Here is a 23,412-nt window from a genome sequence, read left to right on the forward strand (position 1 = left end):
CCTGCCATGCTTACAATCGCTGGAAGGAAGTCGAGAAACTATGGCGGGCCCTTGTCCAGCCGAACTCTATGTTGTGGAGTAATAATGCCCCCTTGACCTATAATACTACTGCATATGCTTTGGCAGTGTGCCAAGCTGCTCTACCCACTTACCTCCTACATTTCTCTAGAAACTTCCTTTCCTTTTACGCCTAATGTCCCACATAGTTTGACCAGACATCTTGCTTTTGGATGGAAAAGGCCTTGTTTTATTTTGGCCAGTTGGTGGATGTTAGAAGTAGAATATTGTGGACCTTCTAGGATTTACAGGATGTTTACGCCCTACCCAGCTAGGCCTTCTTTAGTTATCTACAAATACGACATTATGCTCAATCTTTTACGACCAACCTCCAATTTTCTAATTTGAGAGTTTGAGAAAAAGGCCAATCCTCTAAGGGCACGATCTTCCGCATTTATAAACTTCTCATTACTGACCTTACATTACCCGCGCCTCTGCATGCCTATATGCTAAAGTGGGAGCAGGCCTTGGGGGAGGAGCTGTCTTCAAAAACGTGGTGTCAGGGCTGGACTCAGCCCTTCCTTCTCTGAACTGGCTGCTCAGCTGTTTGTTAATTGCCAGCTTCTTTCTCTCCACAGTGACTCAGCTGTTGATGATCTGCTTGTCAGTCCTGGCTACTTAAAGCCGTCCAGCTCACTTCATCTCTGCCTTCGCCTTTGGTCACATCTCAGAGATTTTCTCCTGCGTTCCTATTGAAGACTTGGTCGGCTGATGTCCCTTTTGGCTCTTGATCCTGCTTGCTGTACTACTACGTTGATCTCTGGCTCTCTGACATTGGCATTGGCTGACTACCCGATCTGGTTATTGAACTCTGGCTATGTATTGACTACGCTTACTCTGTTTACCTTTTTATTATTATTAAACAAGTGTGATTAACTGTACTTCTGTCTCGGTCTGATTCATGGTTTCTTACAGTAGGCGAAGGCCATGAATTCAGAAGATGCAGTCAGTCCACTTGTTGGTAATATTTTTTCCAGATTGGATGACCAGGATCACTGCATGGATCAGTTTGCCTCGGCGTTACAAGCACTCCTGAGTCGCACGGCTCACCTGGAATCTTCCACTATGGCTGCTCCGGTACAACCTGTGTTGCAGGCCGTCCCTGCTGCTGCTCCAGTCTCTGTGCAGGCACCCGCCTTCAGTATTACCTCTATAAGAGGCATGTCTGGTTCCGCTCCGCTTCCTCAGCGATTTGGGGGCGATCCAGTTCAATGCAGAGGGTTTCTCAACCAGGTTGAGATATACTTTGAGATGCTGCCCCAGGCGTTTCCCACGGACAGACGCAAAGTAAGTTTTGTGATATCTTTGCTTTCTGAGAGAGCCTTGGCCTGGGCAAACCCTCTATGGGAGACGCAAAAACCCGTGGTCCTGAGTTACCCAGAATTTGTGGCTTCCTTCAAAAGGGTATTTGACGTTCCCGCACGCTCCACTTCTGCTGCCAAGAGACTCATGTCCATCAAACAGAGTACGAGAACTGTTGCTGATTACGCCATTGAATTCCGTATTCTGGCAGCAGAGGTTGCTTGGAACAATGAGGCCCACATCGCTGCCTTCTCTCATGGTCTCTCGGATAACATCAAGGATGAGATAGCAGCCAGAGATATACCCACTGAGCTGGAGAGGTTGATCACATTTGCCATCCTCATTGACTCCAGACTCAGAGAAAGACTCTCTTTGAAGGAGCGCTGGTGCAAGCCTCCTATACATTTGTCTCCGAGCTTTGCAGTCCCACCCTTGCCTCCCTCACCTTCCATGCATCCTGGTACCGAGTTGGTCTGTGAAGATGTACCCATGTACTTGGGCTTCACGTGTCTCTCTGCGGATGAGAGAGCCCTTAGGAGGAGGGAGAGATTGTGCCTTTATTGTGGCCAGGCTGGTCACTTTTTGAAGTCTTGTCCTACCCGTCCAGGGAATGCCCGAACCTTGAGGTCCTGTCATGGACAGACCTTAGGTGGCGTTGTTTCGTCTCCAGTTTCCCAGAAAGAAAAGCCCCTGGTTTCAGTTACCCTGTCTTGGGCTGAGTCATCCGTCGAGATACAGGCTCTAATCGACTGCAGGTCTGTTCATTGATGCTGCCTTTGTATCGAAGCACTCGATTCCGCTGCAGCTGCATGACACTCCACTTGCCATTGAGGCTCTTGACAGGAGACCTCTACAGCCTGCCCATGTGACTCATGAGACTTTTCCGTTGTCCATGACCGTAGGGGCCCTTCACCATGAGATAATCCAATTCCAAGTTATTTCCTCACCTAAGTTTCCGCTGGTTATTGGTTATCCTTGGTTACAGAGGCACAACCCTTCTTTTGATTGACTCCGTGCTGAGGTTCTGTCCTGGTCACCGCAGTGCAGTGAGAGATGCTTCCAGAAGGTATCCAAGGTCCTGTGCACCTCTTCACTCTCCTCCCTGCTGGAAGAATACCGTGATTTTAGCGATGTCTTTGACAAAGGTCAAGCCGGTACTTTGCCTCCACACCGGTCGTATGATTGCACAATTGACCTTCAACCTGGTGCCATACCCCCTCGTGGCCGGGTTTACCCTTTGTCGGTCTCGGAGGATAAGGCCATGGAGTATGTTGCAGACGCACTTTCTCGAGGTTTCATCTGCAAATCCTCGTCTCCTGCTGGTGCTGGTTTCTCTTTTGTGAAGAAGAAGAGTGGTGAGCTGAGACCTTGTATCGATTATAGAGGTCTCAATCGTTTCACGATTAAGAATGCCTATCCCATTCCGTTGATTATGGAGTTATTTGACCGCCACAAGGGAGCAATGGTTTTCACGAAGCTTGATTTGAGAGGGGCATACAATCTCCTCAGGATTAAGAAGGGCGACGAGTGGAAAACTGCGTTTAATAACAGATCAGGTCATTATGAGTATCATGTAACGCCTTTTGGCCTTTGTAATGCTCCAGCAGATTTCCAGGAGTTCATTAACGATGTCCTCTGAGATTTGTTGCAGTTATGTGTGGTGGTTTTTCTCGACGATATCCTCATATTTTCCAAGTCCCTGGAGAACCACCACACAGATGTCTGTTGTGTGCTTCAGAGACTAAGAGAGAACAATCTCTATTGTAAATTGGAAAAGTGCGAATTCCATTTTTTTTTCGATGGACCCAGAGAAACTTTCAGCGGGCCTACAGTGGCCTCGACCCGTGGGTTTACATCCTCTGCAGAGTTTTCTTGGCTTTGCCAACTATTATCGGAAGTTTATTCGTATCTTCTCGTCTCTGGTCAAGCCCCTGGCTGATATGTGATCAAAAAGAAACGTGGAAATAACTGCGCATCAAAAAGGTAATTGTAAGTAAATTATAAAAAACAAGCTGCGAAATCCTTCTAGGGGCACGTGCCAGTGGAAGATGTAATCTGTTTATGAAACGCAGCGTAGGGCTGAGTGGCGTCATCGCGTCACCTCCCACTGTTGTTGCGAAGACCAGCAGGACGGGCTGTCTGTGAGCATCCAGCCGGTGCCACAGACTGTTCTTCTCCAGAGAACGTTTTTCCTTGATCTATATGTGAGTGTATACTTTATTATAATAAAGCCATATAATTTTACACTATCGGAGCCCTCCCCTTCTCTTTTCATGGTTACACTACTCCGCTGAGGGTAAAGTTTTTTCCTGTGGATCAATCCATCTGCACCACAGTCCCTGATGTCCCATCCCAGCTCCCATCTTGGCTTTATGGTGGTCCTGAGCAGCAGGATTTAACAGCTTACTCAGACCCTCTGTAACGGGGGGTCATGGGTTTCTGGTAAGCGGCCAGGCACTCTATTTATGGTGGTGGACCCAAGCACTTATGTTTCCATATAACTGGACCTTCACTGGATTTTTATAACATATTCGGGTGTTCTTATATGGACTAATATTCACAACCTTTTAAATTATGTTGCACAACATATTGCAGCCTTTGTTGTTCATATTTTCTTCACACGTCTTTCTTTTGGATATATGATTATATGCATATTTGAATTTTGTTAAAGGTGATGTCTGACCACCTTTACATTTATATTCACTGTGTTTTTTCAAAAGCGTGAGTCACCAGTTTTATATTACCCTGACCCACCTGTCTATGGATTTCATTGTGGAGTTACCAAACTCCCAGGGCAACACTGTTATACCCCTTATGGCGGTTGACCGGTTCTCGAAAATGTCACATTGTATTCCACTCAAGAAGTTGCCTACTTCTAAGGAACTGGCTTCTATTTTTGCTCGGGAGATCTTCCGCTTACATGGGCTACCCAAAGTGATTGTCTCAGACAGGGGTAGTCAGTTTGTGTCCAGGTTCTGGCGAGCCTTTTGTGCACAGTTGTGTATTAAGCTTGCTTTCTCCTCTGCGTATCACCCGCAGTCTAATGGGGCCACAGAACAAGCCAACGAGTCCTTGGAGCAATTCCTACGTTGCTATATTTCTGACCATCATAACAACTGGTCAGACCTCCTACCGTGGGTGGAGTTTGCTCACAATAGTGCCTTGAATTCAGCTTCCCGTTTGTCCCCGTTTATGGCGAACTATGGTTTCCAACCTTCCGTGTTGCCTGCCTCGTTTGTTCCGCAGAGTATTCCTGTGTTAGAGGAGCATCTCCGTGGCCTTCATTCCACTTGGGCACAAGTCCAGGAAGCTTTGCGACATGCTAACGATAGGTACAGACTCCATGCTGACCGCAGACGCCTGCCTGTGCCTTCCTACCAGATTGGGGACAGAGTCTGGCTGGTGTCTCGCAACCTCCGACTTCGTGTACCGTCTTTGAAGTTTATTGGGCCTTTCCGTATCCTTCGCAAGATTAACCCAGTGGCTTACGCATTGGACCTTCCTCCTAGTATGCGCATCTCTAATGTGTTTCATGTCTCCTTATTGAAACCTTTGGTCTGCAACCACTTTACCACCTCGGTGCCACGTCCTCACCCTATACAGGTTGAGAACCATGAGGAGTATGAAGTACAATCCATTGTTGACTCCCATAGGTTCCGTGGGCGCATACAATACCTGGTGCATTGGAAGGGGTACGGTCCGGAGGAATGCTCTTGGGTCTCACACTCGGATGTACATGCCCCTGTCCTCCGTGATTTCCATAGACGTTTTCTCCTCAAGCCCAGTGGTCCTCCGAGGGGGAGGGGTCGCACACCTTAGCGCAGATATGATCTAGTTGAGCTAATGTAATTTTTTTTTCTTCTGCTGGAAGCCAGTTTGTTGAACTTATTATGCCACCACTTTGTTAGGCGATAATATATTTTGTATCCTGTTTTGTGGTCCAATTACCCTATCCTTGCTTCTTTATTTTATAATCTGTATACTGCCACTTTTTGTCTTTTGCCAATCTGAATGTCTTGTACCTTCTTTGTTTTATCTTGAAAAACTAATAACAATAAAACTTGTCAGTTCTCAAAAACAAAATATGTATACCTATTAACATGTAGAAAAGCATATTTACTTGCATATGTTCTTATTGTTTTTTTTATGTTTTAAGCCTGCTTAATGCATGTTAAAGCACAAAAATGCTGCATGTATTATTTTTTTTAAATGTGCTATGTGGTGGGGCGAGGCCTGGATCGGCATGGTGTAGGAAGCACTGAACGGGAGCTCCGTTTGCCCGATATCCGAATCCTAATATCCTGGGGCTAAATACTGAACAATACCTACCTTAAGTCGTATATCTGGACTTCCCCACCCTCGGAGTTCATGTCGCCACCAAAAAAAGCCGCTGATTCGGTCACAAAACTGGCTAAATATAAGCATGTGGACAAGAAAGCTGGGGAAGAAAATGACGCCGGCACGTCTCCCCCTCCAGACGCGGGTGCAGAAGACAAAGCACAAGTCTTAGAGGCTATATCTGACTGCAAAAGCACCCTGACCAGCAAAATAGAGGAGGTAAAGAAAGATGTTTCCTTGATCCGCCAGGATCTGCAGAAACGGAGGCCCACATTAGCCACATGGAGGATGAGATACCGCCATTGCAGGTTCATATTGAACAACTACAACACCAACTAAATATGGTGCTGGCTAAGCAGGACGACATGGAGAATCGTCTAAGACGATGCAACCTGCGATTTGTAGGTCTCCCCGAGACCCCCCTTCATTTCTGGAGAACTTATTGATCAGCACCTTTGGAAGAAACTAATTCTCAGCATCCTTTGTGATTGAACGTGCACACAGGTTGGCTGCTAAACCTCCACCTACTGGTGCACCGCCACGCACATTCATCGCTAAAATTCTGAACTTCCGAGACAGAGACACTGTTTTGAGCCTCACCAGGCTGAAAGGTAATATCCCTTTTAAGAACAGCGAAATCAAAGTGTTCCCGGACTTCTCGGCGGAGGTTCAGAAAAAGACGGCCCACTTCACGGAAGCTAAACGTCAGCTGAGGATTCATCATTACTCATATGCTATGCTGTTACCAGCCACATTGCGCATTGTTGGAGAGGATAGAGCGCATTTCTTCGACACACCTGAAGGCTGTCCTATCTTGGTTGGAAAGCAAAGCAGCACCTGGCGGAGGGCCTGCTTAATACCCTTACTCCTGCTCACCTGGCTAACTTCGAGGGGCGCACGGTACTGTATTTATGCATTTTGCAGGGGAACTATATTCACCACACTTGAACGCACTGTACTGTTCCCCCATTTCTTCCCCCCTTCCTGTGTTTCTCTCCTGGCGTCTCATCCCCTCATGGCAATACTCAGTTGCTGATTCCACGGTTGCCTATTTTCCTTCCCCCCTCTTTGGCATGAAGACGATCTCTGTGGGTGGATGAGAGTTCCATCCCCACACTTCAATCTCTTGTAGCAAGTTAATGCCCGGTATGACACCTGGTACACGGACTCAGACACTTCTATCCTGTAGTTTCCCCAACGCATACTATCCTGGAGATCCCAGACCAGGAGTCTCACTCCTACTGCTGCTGTCCGTTCTGCAGCGAATAATCGTCCCACTAGTTGCGGGAATCCCTGCGGATCCCGTCTTCCTATTTTTTGGATGCAACGTTTGCCACGTGGCGCAAGCATGGTTTCCCTGGCCTGGTCGGCTTCAGCAACCTGCACTTGTTTCTTACTTGGTGCATTGCCTACCCGGACAGGCCAGTGTATTAGATTGTTTTTTTTTTTCTTTTTTATTTGTTAAGATTGAGTTTTTGGTTTATTGTTCGGTTTATATTCTATGTGCGTGTAAATGCTAGATATTGGTGTTTCATTGAGTATATAAATGCTATACATTGCAAACTGGAGGAGGCCGCTACTGAATGGGATTTTTTTTTTCAAACTAATAAAGGTACTGCACCATTAGATGTAATTTGGGACGCCTTTAAGTCCCATGCCCGCATGATCCTGTCTCATCGTATAGCTAGGTATCGGTAAAACATCTTCCCAGGTACTTAGACAGGCTGAGCAGGCTCTGGCAGAAGCGGAGAAGCACTTAACTGATGATCCCTCCCCATCTACTGCTGACCAGCTGAAGCTTCAAACACGAGTAGTAAATAGTCTTCTCTTTGAGAAGGCAGAACGGAAAATATATTACTTTAAACAGAGGCATTACGAATGTGGCGAGCGAGCGGGCCGTCTTTTAGCCTACCTAGTCCATCTTGATCACAAGCCCCCTACGGTGGTCTCCTTAGGTACCACTAACGGCGTGTTATTAACTGACCCTGATGATGTGGTTGACGAATTTCGCTCCTTCTTCACATCCCTATATTCCTCAGCCGCTGACATTCCTTTAGAGGAAATAGGGTCCTTTTTGGCAAATATAGAATTACCTACTCTCACACAATCCCAAATTGAGCTACTGGAAGCTCCTATCACAGTTGACGAGATTGCAAAAGCGATATCCCTCCTCAGCCCCTCCAAGGCACCGGGCTCTGATGGCCTACCCCTTGAATTTTACACTACCTATAGGGAGACCCTTATCCCCAGGCTCCATGAATTGTTCTTTCTTTATATTCGAACATGGATCCCTACCCTCTTCTATGGGAGAGGCCTATATTGTATTTATACCCAAACCCGGTAAAAACCTAGAACTTCCTGAATCATATCGCCCAATATCTCTCCTCCAATTAGATATTAAAATCTTGGCCAAGATCCTGTCGTTACGCCTCAATACTGGGATCCTCAACCTGATCCACCCAGATCAGACTGGGTTTATGCCAACTAAAAATACGGCATATAATCTGCGTAGGCTTCACATGAATATGCAGGCTATGCATGATACAACGGGTTCTGGGGTGATAGCCTCTCTCGACGCCGGAAAGGCGTTCGATTCAGTTGAGTGGGATTACCTCTGGGAATGCCTTGCAAGATTCGGTTTCGAACCAAATTTCATCAAATGGATCCAACTCCTGTACCAAAACCCGCGCGCCAGGATCTTGGTCAATGGTAAAGTCTCTGACCCCTTCCCCCTCTCCAGAGGCACGCGCCAAGGATGCCCCTTGTCCCCTTTATTGTATGCCTTTGCAGTAGAGCCTCTTGCCTCCACACTTAGGTCACACCCAGGAGTTTGTGGGCTGCGGCAGGGAGACCTGATAGAAAAAATTAGTCTATATGCAGATGAAATGTTACTGTATTTGGAAGATGCAGGCCCGTCCTTACAAGTAGCTCTCAAAGTTATTCAACACTTTGGTAGATACTCTGGCCTGAAAATAAACTGGGATAAATCCCAGATCCTCCCTATCGACGTGAGTGCCCCTACAGAACTTCAGTCCTCCTCCCCACTACTTAGAGTCATCTCTATGACATACTTAGGTATTGTAATCACCCGTTCACCAGAAGACTTTACCAAGTTAAATATAGAACCCCTAATAGTGAATTTAAAATCCAAAACACAAACATGTGCTAAACTACCCCTTGGAGTAATGGGTCGGGTAAATCTCATTAAAATGGTTCTCCTTCCCAAGTTTTTGTATGTTTTCTGGCATGCCCCGGCCAATTTGCCCCTTAAGATTTTCAAATCTATTGAAGCTCTACTCAACTCTTTTGTGTGGGGAACAGGCCGACATAAATTGTCTTGGCAAACACTTAAAAACCCTACTGACCGGGGGGGAACTGCATTACCCGACTTTAACCTTTATTACCTGGCAGCACAGCTGTCCCACTTTTTTCATATTGATAAACATGACAAAAATCGTTAGCTGTGCCTGATATGCTCTCCTCAAAACCGTGAGGTGTCTCATCCATTTCAAATTCTGCTTAAGGGCAATATGGGTACACACGGGGTAGGTGACTGCAGGGGGTCATTATACCATCACTGTAAAATTTGGGAGATAGCAGGACATAAATTACAGATACCACCTACACACTTCCATACACCCCTATGGGATAACCCCGCTCTGAAAGAATTGACGAAAACACCAGAACATACCCTCTGGCTTAGACAAGGGATTAGATACCTATCAGATGTCTACTGTGACACTGCCTTAAAATTGTTCCAACAACTTAAGGTGGAGTTTAGCCTTCCCAGCCATATGCACTTCCGATACCTCCAGCTCCATCATGCTCTTCAGGCCCAATTTGGTAATGCCATCCCTAATATAGAACGTCTAGACGTCTCCTATATTATGATGGGACTAGACTCTCGTAAACTTATCTCCGGATTTTACAATTTACTACTTCTCCCTACAGCGAATACTCTTGCTTATAAACTAAAGGACTGTTGGTCTGGGGAGGTGGGGGGGGGGCTGGAGGATGGTGAATGGGAAGATGCATTGGACGCTTGTAAAAGGGTCTCCACGAAACTATCAGACCGTCTCACACAACTCTATATCATGCATAGGGTATATCTTACCCCTCTCTGACTGGCTAAATACAAACCTGACCAAAATCCGCTGTGTCCCCGCTGTGCTAGTCCATCCAGTACCTTCTTTCAATTTCTATGGTCCTGCCCGGCAATACATAACTACTGGTCCCATATAGTGAAATTTATCCATGATGAGATAGGATCCCCCCTGAAATTGTGCCCTAAACAGTGTCTGCTGGGAGTATTCCCCCGATCCAGATTCGGATAAATCTCACAAAATATTCCTTCAGGAGACGCTGTTTATCGCCAGACTACTCATAGCGAGAAAATGGCTTCAGGTCACGCCACCGTCACTCCAGGAATGGATTTCAGCTGTGAACAGTGTTCTACCATATAAGAAAGAGATTTATATTCATAGAGGTTGCCCTACCAAGTATGGCAAAATATGGGACACATGGCTAGGAAACGCAGCCACATGTGATATGTTATCTGATTGATGTTTTTCCTTTTTTTGTTCTTCTTCCTTTTTTCTCTTTTTATACATGTTAGTATTGTCCTTGCCCATACGTACACCTGATGTTTGGGCCTCTGACACTTCACGGATTGCAACTGTCCGAGTATAGCCTTTGCTACAATATACATGCACGGATTGTAATACTTGTTAAGTACATCTAAATTCTTGTAGATATTGGAAATAATTTATCTATTCTGTCAATGTATGCAAATTTTGTATGTCTTTACTCTTGAATAAAAACACCTCAATATTTGTAAAAAAAAAAAATGTGCTATGTGGTGCTTAGATATAAACCAGCCAGATGAAAATAATAATTGGGATTTCTACTTGAATTTATAAGCAGCAATCATAGGAATGTGACCTAAAAAGGTCTGAAACCATTGGAAAAAAAGGCATAGTGGAAAGCAATATTTTTCCAGACATACAGCTGACTTTCTGTCTGAAAACCCCATAGAAGAAACCAACAAAAAGCCATTTTGTTGCCTTCTTTTGTCTACCGTGGTTAGCTATCAAGATCAATTTGATGCATAAAAATACAATGATGAACGTGTCAAATATCTCCAATTCTGTAGGTTTGAGGATTTTTTTTATAGACATGTGGCAATGCTGGGAGAATGTACATAATGTATTTTTAGTTTAGGGAGATACAGGCGGTCCCCTACTTACAAACATCCGACTTACAAACGACTCCTACTTACAAACGGAGGGAGACAACAGGAAGTGAGAGGAAATCTACCCCTAGCAAGGGAAATTCACTCCTGTAAGAGTTAATATGGGAAAAAGGTGTCTCCACTGATGCTTTATCACCAGTCCATGTTTCCCTAACAGCCCAAAATTTTCAAAATCCATTTGTCATTGGGACAGAAAGTGAGGTGAAATCTTCTGAACAGGGGCACAGACAGCAAAACAAACATTACAGGGGTGATAACTTTCCCTATGCTATCCAAAAAGCTTAAAAATTTGGCTGGAGCTACACTTACACTTAAAATGGACCTGTTCCGACTTACAAACAGATTCAACTTAAGAACAAACCTACAGTCCCTATCTTGTTTGTAACCCGGGGACTGCCTGTAATAAGGCCTTTGTATTATTTTTTTTCAACTGCATTCAATACTTGTATGTCAACTACTTCTAAAAACCATATTTCTGTGTTGATTTTCCTACTAAAGCCTTTAACTGCCACAGATTGCATATGACTTCTCAAACTATTGAAACAGAGGTTGCTTTCACTAGGACCATTGCTTATATATCCAAAATGTTGGCCTTAACAGGAACCTGTGTCTTGCCCGCACATATTTTAATTTATATTGTACAGGGTAACATACCCTCTCCACATCTTGGGTTTTGGCATGGAGCTGACGGTTTATCAACTCTTTCCCAGAATCTAATTTAACACAAAGCTCTCGTGTAGTGGCCAGGTCACTGAGGGCTGAAGCCTTTTCTGCTTTGACCTGCCGCAGCTCTTCTTCCATCCTTGTTGCTGATTTGGTTATGTTGCTTAACTGAGATTTGTAGGAATGCTCTGAGGTAATATGCTGATGATGAAAAACAAAATATGTATAAATAAATATTTACACGCACATATATACAGTATATATCACACACAAAACAAATACCGTATTTAGAAATGTCATCTAATTTGTCAGACAGAAGAAATGTGCATGAACTCTGGTGGTAATCATAGCTCCTTTGTGTACTTTGGGCCACATACTTTTCACAAAAAGACTTTCCTATTGTAGAATTATAATAGTGAAATCTGCTTCTGAAAGCTTTTTTTAAGCACTTGGATCATATTTGTGATAGGCACTTCTGATTGTAAGAGGGGTATCAACCACAGTACTTTAGTTGGTGCGGACAAATGGGAACCTTCTCCACAAATGTTGGACCTGCCCAGCAACACAGAAATTTTGGGAGGAAGTGTACTCTGAACTATTACACTTCTCAAATCTCTTCTTAGCTCAATGTGCTTGCTTAAATCTTAAACCTCCTGGTCTTTCCAAAAAGAAATTCAAACTATTTCTCCACACTCTGACAGCAGATAAGCATACACTTGCTAAGGTCTGGAAATCACCTACCCTCTCCCTGGCTAAACTGAGTCAAGAATTAATTTGGTCTTGTGGCACAAAGAGACTGAAGAAAAATTGACTGACAAAATGGATAAAATCCTGTGCAACTGGCAGCCCTAGAGCTCTAGGTTTCTTCCCAAGATCAAACCCTTCTAGCACCTTAGGGGGAAGTGTGTCCGCTGTAAATATTTATTTCCTATCTATCCTACCTATATCCCTTTTCCTACTAATTTCCCTCCCCCGTTTCTCATTTACCCTAATGCCGCGTACACACGGTCGGACTTTTCGGCTACGAAAGTCCGACAGCCTGTCCGACAGACTTTCAACGGACTTTTGGCGGACTTGCGGCAGACTTTCTAACGAATGGACTTGCCTACATACGATCACACAAAAGTCCGACGGATTTGTACGTGATGACGTACATCGGACTAAAATAAGGAAGTTGATAGCCAGTAGCCAATAGCTGCCCTAGCGTGGGTTTTTGTCCGTCGGACTAGCATACAGACGAGCGGATTTCTGGATCCGGCATAGTTACGACGTAAAGATTTGAAGCATGTTTCAAATCTAAAGTCCGTCAGATTTGCGGCTGAAAAGGTCCGCTGAAAGTCCGGGGAAGCCCACACACGATCGGATTGTCAGCCAGCTCTGGTCCGTCGGACTTTTGTAGACGAAAAGTCCGACCGTGTGTACGCGGCATAAGAAGTTTTGGTGGGATTATCCACCTCTAAATCCTTTCTTTGTCCCGACCCTATAATAAGACCACTCTATGGTATCCTATATTTCTTATTTCTGTTCTCTGTTTTGAAAAGCTGTATAAAATGTGAAACTTATTACATTATGTGAAATGTCTACTACCCTTTTCTGACATTGTAGATCAAAGTAGATTTTACACACAAAAACTAATAAACAATAGTGTAACTGAATTGAGGGTGATTTTTTTGGCAGCAAATTCCCTAGCAACCAATCTTTTTCAAAATAGCACATTTAATAACTGGCAAAAAACAGGATTTTTGACTTAATGTAAATTCCTTGGAGTACATTATGGAGCACAAGATTCAGGTACATTAAAGAGGAGTTCCAACCGTTTCTGTGTTTATTAAAAGTCAGCAGCTACAAAAAGTATAGTTGCTGACTTTTAATAAACATACACTCACCTGTCCCACAGTCCAGCGATGCGGCCGCCTGAAGCCTCACTTCTCTCCCTCTCCGTGGCAACAGCACTGCAAGTGTGGGCACCCGGCTGTGACAGCTTGCGGCTTCACAGCCGGGTGCACACTGCGCATGTCGTGCTGCGAGTCCCGAATGGCCGGGCAATCTTCTGGGACCTGTGACGTGTCCCAGAAGATTGCAGGGAGGGAGGGGGAGAGGAGAACTTCCGCTCGTGGCTCGGCGCTGCTCCGAGCGGGAGTGGGAGCTGGGTACCTGTCAAAACTAGGTACCTCCCCAATGTGGCATGTCAGGGGGTCAGGAGTCCTTCAAGCGGAAGTTCTACTTTTGGGCGGAACTCCGCTTTAAGTTATGCTGCTGCCTTCAGGAGCTAGAACACTGGCAAAACAAAGCTGTAAGGACGTTCCCGCATAACCCCTCCCATTATGGTTGCCACCTCATCCCTTTAAACCCGAACGCATATTAATTACACAGGTTCCGTGTCTGATTAAGGTGGTAAGTAAACTCACTTGGCGCCTTATCTGCATTTAATTAGACTCAGAACCTGTGTAATTCAAAGGTGTTTGGGTTTAAAGGGATGAGTTGGCAACTCTACCTCCCATTATGGGCAACCCTCATTTTTGTTAGCAAGCAATGATAGGAGTGGATCATAAGAACAGAGGGGAGGGACCTGTGTCAAGTAATGTACTCCAAGAAAACTATTTTACATGCAGTCAAAAATCTTATCTTTAGAGGTGGGCAACTGAGTAAAGAAAGGCTAACAGGCCCACAAAAACAAACAGGTTAACAGAGGTGACCGCAGCAGGCCTGAAAATTTAACGAACGTGTAACCAGAAGACCAGGTGGCAGTCTTGCAAATCCGAGGAACACATGTTTGTTGCTGAAAAACCCATGTGCTAAACAGTATAGTGGAATGCACTTTGACCAAGAAAGTGGGACCTAGCCTTCTAGGTCATAATTTTGAAGACGAGCTGTCTAATCTATCTAGCAATACTGGAATGTGTAGTAGGCTGTACCCTATGGACCTTCCGGAATGACAAACAGAGAGTTGGACTGCCAGAAGCTGCTGTAACTGAGCATGAAATTTAAACAATGTGTACCACATGCAGACAACTGAGCAAAATATCCTTAGGATGTTTAGGAGCAGGACAGAGAGATTGCATAAAAAATGTCCTGGTTAGGGGAAAGGAAGAATCCATGTTGGGAAGAAAAGTGGCCCAGAACCTCAAAACATCCTTGTCCTTATTTAGCACAGAAAATGGTTATTTACAAGTTAAAGTGATATTTAAAGTCTTGTTTTTTTTGTTTGTTTAAAAATAACAAACATGTTATACTTACCTGCTTTGTGCTCATTGGCTCACTGACTTTGATTGACAGCAACAGGAGCCAATGGTGCCTACTACTGTCTCAACCAATGAGGGAGAGACAGCCGGCAACATCGATGGATTGAGATGGGGCTCAGGTGATTATTAGGGGGGCTACTGCAAACAGAAGGTTTTTTATCCTAATGCATAGAATGCATTAGGATAAAAAACCTTCTGCCTTTAGAACCACTTTAAGGTTGGCAACTTAGAGACTCTCAGAACTCCAAACATTAATGATTGAATAAGCCCGCCTGCCAATTTTACACACCTGGGATGTACGCAGCAGTGAAAGCTGGAATGTGATGTTCTGCCCAAGCCAGAATCAGATCTGCTTCTCTTTGAGCCCAGAGACTTCTGATGCCTCCCTGATGTAAGCCACTGCAGTGGCATTGTCTGATTGAATTTTGGTCCAGAGACCTTGCAGGACAAGAGGTCCAGTCTTAAACAGATAAGCAAATCACCCTGGGTTACAGAATATTGTTCAGGAGCCTAGCTTCTTCCAGTGTCCAAGTTCCTTTTACTGAGCGTATACTTAAGATTCTCCCCCAGCTTGATAGGTTGGAATCCATCGTGAGCACCTTCCAAACCACTGGGAGGACAAATTTTCCTAATTCAAGCACCAATCTTGTGATCCTCCACTACAGGGCAAGCCTAGTCCTGCTGGTCAGGTGTATGGGATGATCCAGAGACTGCCGTCTCTTGCCCCACACTGCCAGAATGTACAGCTGAAATGGTCTGGATTGGAATTAGGTACAGTGTCTCACAAGAGTGAGTACACCCCTCACATTTTTGTAAATATTTTATTATATCTTTTCATGTGACAACACAGAAGAAATTACACTTTGCTACAATGTAAAGTAGTGAGTGTACAGCTTGTATAACAGTGTACATTTGCTGTCCCCTCAAAATAACTCGACACACAGCTATTAATGTATAAACCGCTGGCAACAAAAGTGAGTACACCCCTAAGTGAAAATGTCCAAATTGGGCCCAAAGTGTCAATCATTTGTGTGGCCACCATTATTTTCCAGCACTGCCTTAATCCTCTTGGGCATGGAGTTCACCAGAGCTTCACAGGTTGTCACTGGAGTCCTCTTCTATTCCTCCATAACCACATCACGGAGATCTTGCACTCCTCCACCTTCCATTTGAGGATGCCCCACAGATGCTCAATAGGGTTTAGGTCTGGAGACATGCTTGACCAGTCAATCATCTTTACCCTCAGCTTTAATGGCAAGGCAGTGGTCGTCTTGGAGGTGTGTTTGGGGTCATTATCATGTTGGAATACTGCCCTGCGGCCCAGTCTCCGAAGGGAGGGGATCATGCTCTGCTTCAGTATGTCACAGTACATGTTGGTATTCATGGTTCTCTCAATGAACTGTAGCTCCCCAGGGCCAGCAGCACTTATGCAGCTCCAGACCATGATACTCCCACCACCACGCTTGACTGTAGGCAAGACACACTTGTCTTTGTACTCCTCACCTGGTTGCCACCACACACGCTTGACTCCATCTGAACCAAATAAGTTTATCTTGCTCTCATCAGACCACAGGACATAGTTCCAGTAATCCATGTCCTTAGTCTGCTTGTCTTCAGCAAACTGTTTGCGGGCTTTCTTGTGCATCATCTTTAGAAAAGGGCTTCCTTCTGGGACAACAGCCATGCAGACCAATTTGATGCAGTGTGCGGCGTATGGTCTGAGCACTGAGAGGTTGACCCCCCACCCCTTCAACCTCTACAGCAACGCTGGCAGCACTCATACGTCTATTTCCCAAAGACAACCTCTGGATATTTGCCATGAGGTGCCCTGTTGAACTTCCAGTGACCAGTATGAGAGAGTGAGAGCAATAATTTGGGCCCAATTTGGACGTTTTCACTTAGTGGCATACTCACTTTTGTTGCCAGCTATTTAGACATTAATGGTTGTGTGTTGAGTTATTTTGAGGGGACAGCAAATTTACAAGCTGTACACTCACTAATTTACATTGTAGCAAAGTGTAATTTCTTCAGTGTTGTCACATGAAAAGATATAATAAAATATTTACAAAAATGTGAGGGGTGTAATCACTTTTGTGAGATACTGTATACATGAAACTGCCTCAAAGGATGACACCATTAGGTCCAAGACTCTAATGCAAAAATGGAGGGTTTGATGGCTCCTGGAGAGCCTGAATGTGGGTGCAGAGAGACTAGTTTGCCCAGGACCTTGGACAGGACTGTGTCTAATGCCCCGTACACACGAGCGGAATTTCCGTCAGAAAAATCTTGGATGGTTTTTCCGACGGAATTCTGCTCAAGCTTGGCTTGCATACACACGGTCACACAAAAGTTCTCTGAACTTTTGACCGTTAAGAACGCGGTGGCGTACAACGCTACGACGAGACGAGAAAATGAAGTTCAATGCTTCCGAGCATGCCTCGAATTGTTTCTGAGTATGCATGGTTTTTTGTGCGTAGGAATTGCATACAGAGAACGCATTTTCCGATAGGAACTTTTTCCGACCGAAAAATAGAGAACCTGCTCTCAATATTTTGCTGACAGAAATTCCGCCAGCAAAAGTCCAATGGAGCATACACATAGTTGGAATTTCTGACCAAAAGCTCACATCGGACTTTTGCTGGCGGAATTTCCGCTCATGTGTACAGGGCATAAGATTAGGCCCAGATACTCCAAGGAATAACCCACACACAGCAATAATTTCTTGGGATTTAGGATTCACCAAAATCTCTGTAGGGTCTGCACAGTTTTTTGGACATTGTCTGACAGAGCCTCAGTCGACTATTCCCCTGAGAAGAAGGTCATCCAGATATCCCACTATGAGGATGCCCTGAAAGTAAGGTGCAGCAGACAGGCTAAAGGGAAGGGGGAAAAATGGTACTGTTTCGTTCCCACAGCAAGTTTCCATGCAAAATTTTTGTACCTGGAAGAAGATGTTGGGGACCTTTAGATACATTATGTGATAGATGCTACTGTTTGCTTTTAGAAACAATCTTAGAATACAAACCTTGGAACTATTCCTTTTCTTGGACAGTGGTTATGTCTCGTTGAGAGAGGAGCTGTGCTAGAGCAGCAAGAAGGTCTGTCAGTCTTTGCAGGGATGTTAGCAACTTTTGACAACATAAAGTGGGGTGAAAGATCAAATCTCCAGTCTGTAGCCCATGGATACGATGTTCTGGATCCAAATGTCTGAAATGTTCTGGGACAAGATGGCTGAAAAGGCCAACAGACATCCACCCAGGAGTGGGTGCCTCCTCATTGTGAGTGTTTCCCAGATAGAGAATTTCCCTTATATTACTGCTACAAAAAGTAACATTTTTCCTCTGGTGTCTTCCATAAACAAGTTGTACGGGCATTCGTCAATGAAGCATTCCCCATCATAGGGCATATGAAAGAGGCGTTTTTTTCGCACGGATGCTCTTCAGACCAACATTTGAGCCAAAGGGCCCTTCACTTATGTACCAAAAAAGAAGCCCATTATAGATGTTTGCCATATAATACCTGCTAGCCCTTTAAGACAATAGAGAAGGGCCATGAGTTCCAAAAGGATCAGTTAGAATAGATTTAGGATCCCGGGACATAAATTTGGACTAAATAGCTAAGGTATGGCAGATGAATATAGTCACAATGGCAGTTTGCAGGACCCGGAGGGAAGGCCTTAAAAAAGGCTTTCAGCCTTTTATGTACTGGGTAATTATATATGCAGTGATGTCCTCAACATGGACAGTCAGAACTTTGTTAAGACATGTTATGAGAGCAAAGTCCTTTTCCAGGTTAGGCCAATCACCATACAGGACCGGATGCAATAGAAAATGTATTGAAAAAATCTTTACAAGTTGAGGGTTCTTTAGAGAACCCAGGATAGTCACTTTAGGTGTAACTGACGCACGCCAAACCTAGGCATGTATGGACTGTGTTAATAAGGACTGAGATGGTGTCCTTAGGTTTTGGAGTTATGTCTGTAGACTGTGTGAATCCTCCGCTACCAAATTCTCAAATAAGGATAAGGTACAATACTCCAATTCTCGGCTGGATGTGCAGAAGCAACTGCAGCCTCAGGGAATACAGAAACTCTGGAGGAGAGGACATGGAAACACACTTACTCGGCTATCGTGGCTGCAACTTTGCCCATAAACTCAGACATAGTAGCTGAGAATTCTTCCCTAAACAATACAAAGGAAGGGTTAACCCTTAAAGGGGTTAGGGAAGACTCAGAAGTGTGCTGCAACTCAGGCAGAGGTCAGTGATCTAGGTTATCAGAATCAGGTCCTATAAAGAGGATGCTGCAAGACCCCCCACACTGTTAGCAGATGGAAAGCCGGAAAATCCCCCAGGACTGCTGCCCTTGGGCTTATGATCCTCCATACCATTACAAAATGAGAGACAGCTCACAAGGGTACTCACAAGTTCGCTGCTGGAGCGGAAAGGGTTAACGCAGTTTATGACCAAGTCACTTGTGAGGCAGCAGGGAGCCCAGGTTCCATCCAGAATATCGTTGAAACTGACGCAAACTAGAAGAGACAGCAGGAAGGCAACGAGGTCTGTGCTCAGAGCCCACATTGCTGTGGAAGATAGCCCACTCAAACTCCAAACCAAGTCAGCACAGCTCTTCCTTCCCATATGGGGGGGGGCAGAACTGCATGAACCAACAGGTGCAGCAAAGGCATTGTGGCAACTCCATCCTCGAGACGCATTAAGGGTTAGAAAGGCAGGATTCAGGATGCATGCCTCTCCAGTCTACAGGACATGCTGTGGGGGACAGGTCACAGTACTTGAGGGAGCCTAATGGAACAAAGTGTAAAGTATGTATTTACTCCTTAAAGCAGAGCTTCACCCAAAAGGGGAATTTTGATCCAAACAGAACTTTTCCTCTACCCCTACCTACCCGCAGTCATCTGGGACATGTCACAGGTCTGCGGGACCATTCACAATGCACAGCACGGCTCACACATGCACATTGGGCACCCGGCTGTGAATCCGCAAGCTTTCACAGCCGGGTGCCCACAGTTGAGATGCCATCACCAGGGATTGAAGACTGAGGGAAGGGCAGCTCATGTGAGCACATCGCTGGATCTTGGGACAGGTGAGAGTGTGTTCATTAAAAGTCAGCAGCTACAGTTTTTGTAGCTGCTGAATTTTAATAAACACAAAAATGACTGGAGCTCCTCTTCAATTCTCTGATGAGGTGGAGAAGCAGGGTGGTGATGTTACAATCTCTACCTCGTCCAATCACAGAGCACTGTGAATTCACTGATAAAATGCAAAGTCTGCTCTCTGAATGGTGCCCATGCCAAGCAGGTTACCTGCTGTGTCCACAATGCAGCAGGGAGACCTCTCGGCACAGGACCTGAAAGCCAGCGGCAGTGCCTACTACACCACGGGAATTCAAGAGGTATGGCACATATACACTTACATCTTGGTCCAAGATAGGCTAATGTAACTATTTAAAAACTGCCATACCTAAATTTCAGCTTTAAGCTTTAACAAGTGAGCTAGTTGCAAGGAATGCACAAGGAGAACTAAGCTTCCACCTTTGTGGGACAAAAAAAAAATTAACAAGTTACATCGTGAATTACAAAAACTAAATATCATATGCTATCATATGCTTCTTACCTGTTCAACTTCCAATTCTAAGGAATCAACTCTCTCTTTAAACCTTCGTCGCTCAGATTCTGCATCAAGAAGGTCCAATTTGACAGAATTAAATTCCTTTTCAAGCTGGTAAAACTTATTCTCCCATATCTCTGCCTGTGATGAGGATTTACGGTAATTTTCAAGAAGGTCTCTGCTTTCTTTTTCCTGCACAGATAGATCATTAAGAAAAGAGATATAGCTTATAGTTGAAGACCAAGTATTTTACAGTCCAGCCTTCTACAAGCAGGGCATAAATACCTAAAAAGTCCCCAGTAGGATCAGTATTATAAGGGTTAATTGTGATTAATAGCAGTAATATCTTTTTTCTAAAGCAAAAGCCATGTGTTTATGTGACTGGCAGTTTTCAGGTCAGCATACACGTGTGCCCTTTCACACTGGTGCCCTTTTGCAGCTCTAGAACGTACCTTTCCAACGTGACAAAAGCTCATTAGAATTATTCCCCTTTAAATCCAATGTAACTTTTGACATTGAAATCCATTTTCTATTTTAAAGTAGATATATACAACTTCTGCGCTACTATGTGCAAAATAATATAAACACGTGTAAAAAGTGTAATGAATTGTGAAAATTGTGAATAAGAGAGGTGCTGCTCAACACTAAATGTGCTCCCACATAAATAAATCATAAAATGCAAAATATTGTGAACCGCTGCCTTACCCAGAACCTGCCTAGGTGCGCACCTGCAGATACTCCAAATAATGACTAATATATAAATTACAATCTGTGAAGACCAATATAATATATTTAACCACTTCAGCCCCAGACCATTATGCTGCCTAAGGACCAGAGGACTTTTTCCAATTTGGCACTGAGTCGCTTTAACTGCTAATTGCGCGGTCATGCAATGCTGTACCCAAACGAAATTTGCGTCCTTTTCTTCCCACAAATAGAGCTTTCTTTTGATGGTATTTGATCACCTCTGCGGTTTTTATTTTTTGCGCTATAAACGGAAAAAGACCGAAAATTTTGAAAAAAAATCATATTTTCTACTTTTTGTTATAAAAAAAATCCAATAAACTCAATTTTAGTCATACATTTAGACCAAAATGTATTCGGCCACATGTCTTTGGTAAAAAAAAATGTCAATAAGCGTATATTTATTGGTTTGCGCAAAAGTTATAGCGTCTACAAGCTAGGGTACATTTTCTGGAATTTACACAGCTTTTAGTTTATGACTGCCTATGTCATTTCTTGAGGTGCTAAAATGGCAGGGCAGTACAAAACTCCCCCAAATGACCCCATTTTGGAAAGTAGACACCCCAAGGAAATTGCTGAGAGGCATGTTGAGCCCATTGAATATTAATTTTTTTTGTCCCAAGTGATTGAATAATGACAAAAAAAAAAAATTACAAAAAGTTGTCACTAAATGATATATTGCTCACACAGGCCATGGGCCTATGTGGAATTGCACCCCAAAATACATTCAGCTGCTTCTCCTGAGTACGGGGATACCACATGTGTGGGACTTTTTGTGAGCCTAGCCGCGTACGGGGCCCCGAAAACCAATCACCGCCTTCAGGATTTCTAAGGGCGTAAATTTTTGATTTCACTCCTCACTACCTATCACAGTTTTGAAGGCCATAAAATGCCCAGATGGCACAAAACCCCCCCAAATTACCCCATTTTGGAAAGTAGACACCCCAAGCTATTTGCTGAGAGGCATGTTGAGTCCATGGAATATTTTATATTTTGCCACAAGTTGCGGGAAAGTGACACATTTTTTTTTTTGCAAAAAGTTGTCACTAAATGATATATTGCTCACACAGGCCATGGGCATATGTGGAATTGCACCCCAAAATACATTTAGCTGCTTCTCCTGAGTATGGGGATACCACATGTGTGGGACTTTTTGGGAGCCTAGCCACGTACGGGGCTCCGAAAACCAATCACCGCCTTCAGGATTTCTAAGGGTGTAAATTTTTGATTTCACTCTTCACTGCCTATCACAGTTTCGGAGGCCATGGAATGCCCAGGTGGCACAAAACCCCCCCAAATGACTCCATTTTGGAAAGTAGAGACCCCAAGATATTTGCTGAGAAGCATGGTGAGTATTTTGCAGCTCTCATTTGTTTTTGAAAATGAAGAAAGACAAGAAAAAACTTTTTTTTTCTTTTTTCAATTTTCAAAACTTTGTGACAAAAATTGAGGTCTGCAAAATACTCACTATACCTCTCAGCAAATAGCTTGGGGTGTCTACTTTCCAAAATGGGGTCATTTGGGGGGGTTTGTGCCACCTGGGCATTCCATGGCCTCCGAAACTGTGATAGGCAGTGAAGAGTGAAATCAAAAATTTACGCCCTTAGAAAGCCTGAAGGCAGTGCTTGGTTTTCGGGGTCCTGTACGCGGCTAGGCTCCCAAAAAGTCTCACACATGTGGTATCCCCGTACTCAGGAGAAGTAACAGAATGTATTTTGGGGTGTAATTTCACATATTCCCATGGCATGTTTGAGCAATATATCATTTAGTGACAACTTTATGCAAAAAAAAAAAAAAAATTGTCTCTTTCCCGCAACTTGTGTCACAATATAAAATATTCCATGGACTCGACATGCCTCTCAGCAAATAGTTTGGGGTGTCTACTTTCCAAAATGGGGTCATTTGGGGGGGGTTTGAACTGTCCTGGCATTTTATGCACAACATTTAGAAGCTTATGTCTCACATCACCCACTCTTCTAGCCACTTGAAGACAAAGCCCTTTCTGACACTTTTTGTTTACATGAAAAAATTATTTTTTTTTGCAAGAAAATTACTTTGAACCCCCAAACATTATATATTTTTTTAAAGCAAATGCCCTACAGATTAAAATGGTGGGTGTTTAATTTTTTTTTTCACACAGTATTTGCGCAGCGATTTTTCAAATGCATTTTTTGGGGAAAAAACACACTT

General features: G+C 44.1%; 1 protein-coding gene across 2 annotated transcripts in view; it reads right to left on the minus strand.

The window, feature by feature from the left end:
• TSGA10 (testis specific 10) overlaps positions 1-23,412 on the minus strand; it is a 209,541-nt gene that overhangs the window by 61,461 nt on the left and 124,668 nt on the right. For both annotated transcript variants that reach the window (XM_073614675.1, XM_073614676.1), the window contains exons 15-16: positions 20,485-20,670; positions 11,603-11,812 (exon numbers count right to left, since the gene is read on the minus strand). In XM_073614675.1, the coding sequence (XP_073470776.1) occupies positions 11,603-11,812; positions 20,485-20,670 (396 nt within the window). The remainder of the gene's footprint in view (positions 1-11,602; positions 11,813-20,484; positions 20,671-23,412) is intronic.

Source organism: Aquarana catesbeiana, linkage group LG02 (genome assembly GCF_042186555.1).
Source record: "Aquarana catesbeiana isolate 2022-GZ linkage group LG02, ASM4218655v1, whole genome shotgun sequence".
Taxonomy (NCBI): domain Eukaryota; kingdom Metazoa; phylum Chordata; class Amphibia; order Anura; family Ranidae; genus Aquarana; species Aquarana catesbeiana.